Genomic DNA, 10,525 nt, shown 5'->3' on the forward strand with positions numbered 1-10,525 from the left:
TTTCAATTCTCCAAATATTCCCTAGTATCGTCACATTGGTATCAGAGCTAAAAGACCCTCCGACCTCATTCAAATCTGTGCAATTTTTTTTTTACTCATCAAGAAGCAACTTCAAGATCAGTTCAAAATGGTGGGAACTAGATCAAGATCAGATCCTGAAGAATCAAATACAGAAACAGACGATTTATATATTCGTGTCAACGTGCTCAACGAAAAGGTAAATAAGCAAATCAAAATGCTTGAGCATACCGAGGATTTAGTATACAAATTTGAATCCAAATGGACAGAACAACAAACAAGAACCGAGGAAACGATGAAACAAATATTATCAAGACTTGATGAACTTTCTAAAGATAATCAAGATCGAGATGCAAGACGTCATCACGATCCTCAAGAACAACCTGCAGGCAATCCGGATCGAGATGGGAGACGTCATCACAATCCTCAAGAACAACGAGAATTCTATGATGTCAACAATTATGATCGTAACCCAAGAGATAGGAATAATAGACCTTACCATATACACAAAAGTTTCACCAGAATCGACTTTCCTAAATTCGACGGCAATGATGTTGATGGATGGATTTATGCAGCTGAAGAGTTTTTTGAAGTCGATAATACTCCTCTTGATATTCAGCCAAGAATTGCTCGTCTACATTTCAAAGATAAGGCAAGATTATGGTATACAAATTTTCGAAATCATTTAGATGCAAATTTTGTTATTACTTGGGATTTTCTTAAAACAGAAATTAAGAAAAAATTTGGACACACAATTTTTGATGATCCTATGGGTGAACTAATGAATCTCAAACAAGTCGGTCCAATTAATGAGCATAACGATAAATTTATTGAGATTTCATATAGGCTTCCCCTAATGCCGAATGATTACATGCTAAACTGTTACTTAGGTGGAATAAGAAAAGAAATTGCTAATTCTGTTAGACTTTTACATCCTAATTCATTGAATGATGCTATGGCAATGGCTAGAGTTCAAGAAGCAACATATGATTCTTTAAAAGTCTATCTACATAATAATGGACCTCCCTTATTACCTACTCCTAAGCCAACAAAATTTCAATGGAATAATAATAATCGTAGAAAGGATTATAAAAAATTGGATCCCAAGTTTATGGCAGAAAAAAGAGCAAAAAATGAGTGTTATTATTGTACTGAAAAATTTAATTCTACTCATAAATGTAAAGGAGAATTTTATATGTTGGAAAACTCTGAACTTATAGATGAATCACAACCTGAATTAGATGATCCACTAGCTGAAGATGTTGATGAATTATCGGGAATATCCTTGAATGCTATCAATGGTCCATCATCATATAGAACTCTTTGTCTTCCTGGAAAAATAGGAAAAATAAATGTTGAAATACTAATCGATTCAGGAAGTACACATAATTTCATAAATTCTAAATGGCTTCCTCATATTAAAGACAAATTGATTAAGACATCTACCTTTTCAGTATCTGTTGCTGATGGAAATCAATTACCTAGCTGTCTTATGTATCAACAGATATTATGCACTATACAGGATTATGAATTCATGACAGATCTTAGAGTACTAACAATGCCTAAATATGATGTTATATTAGGCATTGAATGGTTGGTGTCACTTTCAGACATACATTGTGATTTTTTACACCAAAAATTCTCATTCTTACATAAAAATGGTAGAGTCACTCTTAGAGGAAATTCTGATGCTGAAATCTGTAGTATTTTAGGAGCTCATAATTTTAACAAATATAAGAGACCCACTACTATACTAATTGATGAACCTTTCAAACCTCATTTTTATTCCTTAGCCACAAATAATGAATATGACTTACCTAAGGAAAAACTTGATTCAATGTTAGACGAATTCCAAGAACTATTTCAAGAGCCAAAAGGATTACCTCCACATAGACCACATGATCATTGTATCCACCTAAAAGAGGGATCAACTCCAATTAGTCTTAGTCCATACAGATACTCTGCAATACAAAAAACAGAAATAGAAAAATTGGTATCTGAAATGTTGGAACAATGAATTATTAAACATAGTCATAGTGCTTTTGCAGCACCAATTATTCTGGTCAAGAAAAAAGATCACACTTGGCGTTTATGTGTTGACTATCGTAAATTAAATCATATGACGATTAAGAATAAATTTCCTATTCCAATTATAGAGGAGCTTTTAGATGAATTACATGATAGTCAAATATATTCTAAGCTTGATCTTACAGCAGGATTCCACCAAATTAGAATGAACCCTAATGATACTCACAAAACAGCTTTTAGAACACATGAAGGACTATATGAATTTCTTGTTATGCCATTTGGTCTTACTAATGCTCCTTCTACATTTCAGAGTTTAATGAACACTATATTTAAGCCTTATCTTCGAAAATTTATATTAGTGTTCTTTGATGATATATTGATTTATAGTATAACATGGCATGATCATCTAATGCACTTAAGAATAGTTTTTGATACCTTAAAACATCATAATCTGTTTTTAAAGAGATCTAAATGTACATTTGCATGTAAAAAGATAGACTATTTGGGACATATTATTTCTGCTCAAGGAGTTGAGGCTGATCCTGATAAGATAAGTGCTATGCAAAATTGGCCTATACCATCTACGCTTAAACTTTTAAGAGGCTTTTTAGATCTAACAGGGTACTATAGAAGATTTATTTGTAATTATGGTCTTATAGCTAAACCTTTAGTGAATTTATTAAAGAAAGACAGTTTTAAATGGACCAACGAATCAGAAATAGCTTTTACAAATCTTAAAAATGCCATGTGTTCACCCCCAGTTCTAGGACTCCCAGATTTTAAAGAGACATTTATAGTAGAAACTGACGCAAGTAATGTAGGCATGGGTGCAGTTCTCATACAAAAAAATAGACCAATTGCTTACATTAGCAAAGCTTTAGCTCATTCTAACAAACTATTACCTACATACGAAAAAGAGCTATTAGCTTTAATATTTGCAGTTAAAAAATGGAAGTCCTATCTACAATTTAAACCTTTCATCATAAAAACAGATCATGAGCCCCTTAAATACCTTTTAGAACAAAGAATTCATACAATTAGTCAAGAAAAGTGGCTCTACAAATTATTAGGATTTGATTTTACAGTTATGTACAAGAAAGGAAAGGAAAACATAGTGGCAGATGCCCTCTCAAGAAGAGAAGGGCAATTGTGGGCTTTCTCTATATACCAATCTCCTATTATTGACCAAATTACAGAATCATGGACAACTGACATAAATATGCAAGGGATAATTTTAGACTTAAAAAACAATCCAAATTCTCATCCAGATTTTACCTACCTAGACAACCAACTTAGAAGAAATGGCAAATTGGTAGTTGGTTACAATAAAAGATTAAGACAGGAATTAATTGAGTCTATGCATTCTTCCCCTGTGGGAGGACATTCTGGAGTGCTTGCAACTTCCAAAAGAATGCAATTGGCCTATTTTTGGAAAGGAATGTTAAAAGATATAAGAGAATTTATTCGAAATTGCAATATTTGTCAAATCAATAAAACTAGTAATACACTCCCTAATGGTCTTTTGCAACCTCTTCCTATTCCTAATCTTATTTGGACTGAAATATCTATGGATTTTATAGAAGGGTTACCTAAATCTCAAGGCAAAACTGTTATATTTGTAGTTGTTGATAGACTTTCAAAAATGGCACATTTTATGCCAATTAAACATCCTTATTCTGCCCAAACAATTGCTACTGTTTTTCTTGATTCTATTTTCAGGTTACATGGAATGCCTCAAGTCATAATAAGCGATAGAGATAAAGTGTTTTTAAGTTCATTTTGGAAAGCATTCTTAAAACTACAAGGAATTACTCAAGCTTTATCTACAGCCTATCATCCACAAACAGACGGACAAACGGAAATCATTAACAAATGTTTAGAGACATATCTTAGATGTATGGTGGGACAACAACCAAATTCGTGGGTTAAATGGTTACCTTTATCGGAATGGTGGTACAACACAAATTTTCATTCAGCAATTGGTGTATCTCCATTTGAACTGGTATATGGTCACCCTCCTCCCGTTCATGTACCATACTTAGCAGGGGACTCCACTAACGAAAATGTAGACAGAAGCCTGCAAGCACGAGAAAAAGCAATTAGTTTAGCCAAGTTCCACCTCTTAAGAGCACAAAATAGGATGAAACAAAATTATGATAAAAAACACAAATTTGCAGTACTGGAAGTAGGAGAAAAAGTATACCTGAAAGCTCACCCATATCGACAGATTACAATGACTCAGGAACGGCATCACAAACTTCGACCTAAATTTTATGGTCCATTCAAGATCATTGACAAGGTTGGTCAGGTAGCGTATCGAATTGAACTTCCACCCAATGCCAAAATTCACAACGTCTTTCATATCTCGCAATTGAAGAAACAAATCGGGAATAATCTCACGACTCCAGATCTATCAGACATAAACGATTCTACACATATACCGGCAGCAATATTAGATGAAAGATTTACTTTGAGAAACGGAGAGACAATTCACCAAATATTAGTTCAAAGAAGCGACAACGAACCTGATAATGCTTGCTGGGAAGATGCTGACCAGATTGCGACAGATTATCCAGATCTTAGCTGGAAAACCAAAGGGAGACGAAGAAGGCGCCGTGGTCGTCCGCCTTCAAATGGAGGGAGTATTGTAACAAATATAATTGCTCAATCCCTCGATGTACCTGTAACAGAAGAGTTGAAAGATGTACCTGTAACAGAAGAGTTGAAAGATGTACCTGTAAGAAGAGTTGAAAGGAGTAAACCTAGAAGAAGCGGCGAAGACTCAAAGAGAGAAACGGCTGTCTAACAAATGAAACCTAAACCTAATGTTAATATATTATATAAATATAAAATAGTCCCTGAAGTTATGATAAAATTAAATAAAGTTATTATTCTTTTAATTAAAAACAAAAGTTATCAGATTACAAAGCTATTTATATAGCTTTGATCCATCAGTGTATTATTGACTAATTTTTCTATGAAGTTACATTTTCATCTCACCTTGTGTCTTCTTGGTTTCTTCCTTCTTCTTGCAACTCTTCTTACTGTCTTCTCATCCCCTTCTTTCAATTCTCCAAATATTCCCTAGTATCGTCACAATGTTCTTCATAGGCTGACTTATCCATTTAAAAGTCCAAGCCATCGATATGTTTCATCACATTCCAACCTTGTTATGATTTAACAATCGCATTCAAATTCAGTATCAGACAGTGAAAGTGAGTGCCTGCCTTTTCTTTGGAGAAAATAAATGAATCATTATTAGTAATGCCAAAACCGTGTTCCTCTCGTTTGAGGAAAAATGAAAGATGAGAATGAGTAAAATTTTGAAAAAACAAACTTTGGTTGTGAGGGTAAACCAATGATTTTCTTCAATGAGAAACCAAGAAAAGAAAATGTTATAACGGATGCGAGAACAATGATAATAATTGTTGGGCTTTTTTGCGTATAATATTCTTTTTTGGGTATTTGTTCCACATAGGAAGTAAAAAGGAAAATGTAATTGACCTGACCCTATAAATAAAGGGGCTCGTGTGTTAGTTTTTTCTTGACTATTCTGAGTATCTGTAATCCGTGTTAACGATTATAGTAAAATATTTTTTAGTGGCTCTGCTCGTGGATTAGTCAGCAATTTTGCTTGATACCACGTTAAATCGGGTGTCGTTTTCATTCTGTCTTTTACTATTATTATTATCATTGTTCTTGCATCCGTTATAACAAACTGGTATCAGAGCAGGGTTGTTCAGATCTGCTCAGGCAAGAACGATGGTTGGATGTAAAAGTTTGAAAACCGATAAGTTTACTGGGAGGAATAGTTTCAGTCTGTGGCAGATCAAGGTCCGGGCATTGTTGAAACAACACGGCCTATGGGCTCCCTTGATGAAGCCTGCACCTGTCCCACCACCTGTTGATATGGAGTCTTTGAAAGAAAATGCACACTCAACATTGCTTTTGGCTTTGGTAGACGATATCATTACTGAGGTGGCTGAGGAGGAAACCACTGCTGGTTTGTGGTCTAAGCTGGAGACTTTATACATGAAGAAGAGATTAACCAAAACGTCTGTTCAGTCTGCGTATGCAAAAGGTACACCTCTTAGAGACCATTTAGATCAATTAAATGCAATATTATTAGATCTGCGTAATATTGATATTAAGATAGATGATGAGGATGCTGCTTTGATTCTGTTAGTTTCTTTACCAATATCATATGAAAACTTTAGGGAGTCTTTCATTAGTGGTAAAGATTAATTGGCTTTAGAAGAAGTTAGATATGCCCTTCACAGTAGAGAATTGCGACATAGCTGTAGTGACACTGTTTCGGATAATCAGGATGTTGGGCTAATTGCAAATAACCATCAGGGATATGGTAAAGCGGGGAAAAAGAAGTTCTCCAAAAACCAGTTAGTAGGGTTCGAAACCAACAGATGTGTGCAATTACTGTAAGGAAAAGGGACATTGGAAGAATGAATGTCCAAAGAAGAGACAAAGTCAACATGATAAGGCACCAAGTACTGTTGCAGTTGCTGAAGATGGTACAAATTCCGAAAAGGATATGGCCTTAGTTGCTGATGGTCACACACATTACATTGATGTGTGGGTTCTGGATTCTGGAGCATCTTCTGAAAGGAGGGTTATTCTGAGTAGGAATGTTGTCTTTGATGAAAATTTCATGCTTAACCCAACTGTGAAGTTCACCATTCCGGTAGATTGTGGTGTCGAGAAACAGGTGGAGCACGAAATGACTGAGGCCAGTTGTGAAGCAGAGGAGAGTTTTTCTCAACCACTTTCAGCGGTAGATTTTCCAGTTGCTCCATCATCATCTGTAGAACATCAAAATCTAGATCTTAATCGCCCTAGAAGAGCTAATTTTGGTGTACCTCCTTCAATGTATGGATATGAGGACATGGTTGCCTATGCTTTACAGGTTACAGAGGAAGTGGATCCTCATGAGCCATCACCTACAAGGAAGTTGTTACGAGTACTGAGTCTGTCCAATGGCTTGCTGCCATGGGAGATGAGACGACGTCACTTCAAAAAATCAGACTTGAGAATTAGCTAGAATACCACCAGGGAGAAAGGTTGTCACTTGTAAATGGTTGTTCAAGAAGAAGGAAGGGTTGTCACCAGCTGAGGGGGTCAAGTATAAAGCCAGGTTAGTTGCTAGAGGGTTTAGTCAGAAAGAGGGAGTGGACTATAATGAGATATTCTCACCAGTAGTCAGACATACTTCCATCAGGGTGCTACTTGCTATAGTTGCACATCAGGACCTAGAACTCGAACAACTAGACGTGAAGACAACTTTCTTACATGGAGAGTTGGAAGAAGAGATATACATGACTCAGCCAGATGGTTTTCAGGAACCTGGAAAAGAGGAATATGTTTGCAAGTTGAAAAAGTCCTTATATGGACTGAAATAGTCCCCGAGGCAGTGGTATAAGCGGTTCGATAGTTACATGTTTAAGATTGGCTATTCAAGGAGTCCGTATGATAATTGTGTCTACTACAACAAGCTCAAAGATGGTTCCTTCATCTATTTGGTATTGTATGTAGATGATATGTTGTTAGCTGTTGAGAAGAAGTCTGACATTCAAAAGTTGAAGGGACTACTCAGTATAGAATTCGAAATGAAAGATGTAGGTGCTGCTAAGAAAATTCTGGGAATGGAGATCTAGAGAGATAGAAATCATAAGAAGTTATTCTTGTCACAGAAGGGCTATATTCAGAAAGTTCTATCAAGGTTTGGAATGGCTACTGCTAAGCCCATTGATACTCCTAGTGCTTCAAATGCACATTTGTCTGTAGCATTTGCACCTAAATCATCTCAGGAGAAGGAATACATGTCACATGTTCCTTATGCTAGTGCAGTGGAAAGCTTAATGTATGCTATGGTCTGCACTAGACCGGATCTTGCACATGCTGTTAGTGTTGTCATTAGGTTCATGGGAGACCCTGGTAAGGAACACTGGCAAGAAGTGAAGAGGATTTTCCGCTACCTCAGGGGTACATCTGATATTGGTCTCAGTTATGGTGGTGATAGTCAGTGTCTAGTATCTAGTTACTCAGATTCTGACTATGTTGGAGATGTAGACAGTAGAAGATCGATGATCGGTTATGTATTCACGCTTGGTGGTTCTGTTGTGAGTTGGAAGGCTACTCTACAGCCGACAGTAACCTTGTCTACTACAGAGGCAGAATATATGGCCTTGACAGAAGCTGCTAAGGAGGGAATCTGGTTGAAATGATTGGTTAGTGACTTGGGTCTACACCACGATCGGGCTTCAGTGTACTGCGACAGTTTGAGTGCAATATGCTTAACCAAGGATCAAGTTCACCATGAAAGAACAAAACACATTGATGTGAGGTACCATTTTCTAAGAAGTGAGAAGAGGATCAAGGTAAACAAAGTGGGGACTGCAGACAATCCAGCTGATATGTTTACCAAGCCGGTTCCGCAGAGCAAGTTTCAACACTGTTTGAACTTGCTCAATGTTAGAAGCTGTTGATTGCCCTTGAAGGCGCAAGGCCTGAGGCAGAGCAGGTCACATCTAGGCATTCAGTGTAATGCATCTGTTTTGTTTATCTGGGCATTCAGTGTAATGCATCTGTTTTGTTTATCTGGGTATTCAGTGTAATGCATCTGTTTTGTTTATCTGGGCATTCAGTGTAATGCATCTGTTTTGTTTATCTAGGCATTCAGTGTAATGCATCTGTTTTGTTTATCTAGGCATTCAGTGTAATTTGTTTATCTGGACATTCAGTGTAATACATCTGGTATTTAAAGTACATCTGGTGCATCTGGCTATCTGGGAAAATATTCAAGTCAAGGTGGAGATTTGTTGGGCTTTTTTGCCTAGAATATTCTTTTTTGGGTATTTGTCCCACATAAGAAGTAAAAAGGAAAATGTAATTGACCTGACCCTATAAATAAAGGGACTTGGGTGTTAGTTTTCTCTTGAACTATTCTGAGTATCTGTAATCTGTGTTAACGATTATAGTGAAATATTTTTCAGTGGCTCTGCCCGTGAATTAGTTAGCAATTTTGCTAGATACCACGTTAAATCGGGTGTCGTTTTCATTTTGTCTTTTACTATTATTATTATTATCATTGTTCTTGCATCCGTTATAACAATAATAATAGTAGTAAAAGACAGAACGAAAACGACACCCGATTTAACGTGGTATCCAGCAAAAGTGCTGACTAATCCACGGGCAGAGCCACTGAAAAATATTCCACTATAATCGTTAACACGGATTACAGATACTCAAAATAGTTCAAGAGAAAACTAACACCCAAGCCCTTTATTTATAGGGTCAGGTCAAGACATTTTTCTTGCTCACTTTCTATGTGGGACAAACACCCAAAAAGAATATTCTAGGCAAAGAAACCAACAAATCTCCACTTTGACTTGAATATTTTCCAGATAGCCAGATGCACCAGATGTACTTTAAATATCAGATGTGTCAGATGCATTATATCGAATGCCCAGATAAACAAAACAGATGCATTACACTGAATGCCCAGATGTGACCTGCTCTGCCTCAAGCCTTGCCCCTTCAAGGGCAATCAACAATTTCTAACATTGAGCAAGTTCAAACACTATTGAAACTTGCTCTGCGGAACCGGCTTGGTAAACATATCAGTTGGATTGTCTGCAGTCCCCACTTTGTTTACCTTGATCCTCTTTTCACTTCTCATAAAATGATATCTCATATCAATGTGTTTTGTTCTTTCATGGTGAACTTGATCCTTGGTTAAGCATATTGCACTCAAACTGTCGCAGTACACTGAAGCCTGATCGTGGTGTAGACCCAAGTCACTAATCAATCCTTTCAACCAGATTCCTTCCTTAGAAGCTTCTGTCAAAGCCATATATTCTGCCTCTATAGTAGACAAGGTTACTGTCGGCTGTAGAGTAGTCTTCCAACTCACAACCGAACCACCAAGCGTGAATACATAACCGGTCATCGATCTTCTACTGTCTACATCTCCAGCATAGTCAGAATCTGAGTAACCAGATACTAGACATTGACTATCACCACCATAACTGAGACCAATATCAGATGTACCCCTGAGGTAGCGGAAAATCCTCTTCACTGCTTGCCAGTGTTCCTTACCAGGGTCTCCCATGAACCTATTGTCAACACTAACAGCATGTGCAAGATCCGGTCTAGTGCAGACCATAGCATACATCAAGCTTCCCACTGCACTAGCATAAGGAACATGTGACATGTATTCCTTCTCCTGAGATGATTTAGGTGCAAATACTACAGACAAATGTGCATTTGCAGGCTATGGGAATGGTGTGAAAGGATATAGGATCTGGTCCCCTTCTGAGAGGAGGGTTATTCTGAGTAGGAATGTTGTCTTTGATGAAATTTCATGCTTAACCCAACTGTGAAGTTCACCATTCCGGTAGATATGGAGTCCCTTGATGAAGCCTGCACATGTCCCACCACCTGCTGATATGGAGTCTTTGGAAGA

The 10,525-nt window shown here is 37.0% G+C and overlaps 2 protein-coding genes across 2 annotated transcripts; one reads left to right on the plus strand and one right to left on the minus strand.

Moving 5' to 3' along the window:
- The first annotated feature begins 7,787 nt into the window (after nt 1-7,787).
- Nucleotides 7,788-8,285, plus strand: LOC124924803 (secreted RxLR effector protein 161-like). Its single transcript, XM_047464794.1, has one exon. The coding sequence runs from the start codon at nt 7,788-7,790 to the stop codon at nt 8,283-8,285; it is 498 nt and encodes a 165-aa protein (XP_047320750.1).
- A 1,355-nt stretch (nt 8,286-9,640) lies between these two features.
- On the minus strand, nt 9,641-10,273 carry LOC124924804 (secreted RxLR effector protein 161-like). The gene has a single exon (XM_047464795.1). It carries the CDS (start codon nt 10,271-10,273, stop codon nt 9,641-9,643), a length of 633 nt encoding a protein of 210 aa, XP_047320751.1.
- Nucleotides 10,274-10,525: the final 252 nt, after the last annotated feature.

Source organism: Impatiens glandulifera, chromosome 2 (genome assembly GCF_907164915.1).
Source record: "Impatiens glandulifera chromosome 2, dImpGla2.1, whole genome shotgun sequence".
NCBI classification, from domain to species: domain Eukaryota; kingdom Viridiplantae; phylum Streptophyta; class Magnoliopsida; order Ericales; family Balsaminaceae; genus Impatiens; species Impatiens glandulifera.

What these genes read in the sequence shown, in the direction of transcription:
- LOC124924803 (XM_047464794.1), top strand. Translation starts at nt 7,788, where the DNA reads ATGGCTACTGCTAAGCCCATTGATACTCCTAGTGCTTCAAATGCACAT.
- LOC124924804 (XM_047464795.1), bottom strand. Translation starts at nt 10,273, where the DNA reads ATGTCACATGTTCCTTATGCTAGTGCAGTGGGAAGCTTGATGTATGCT.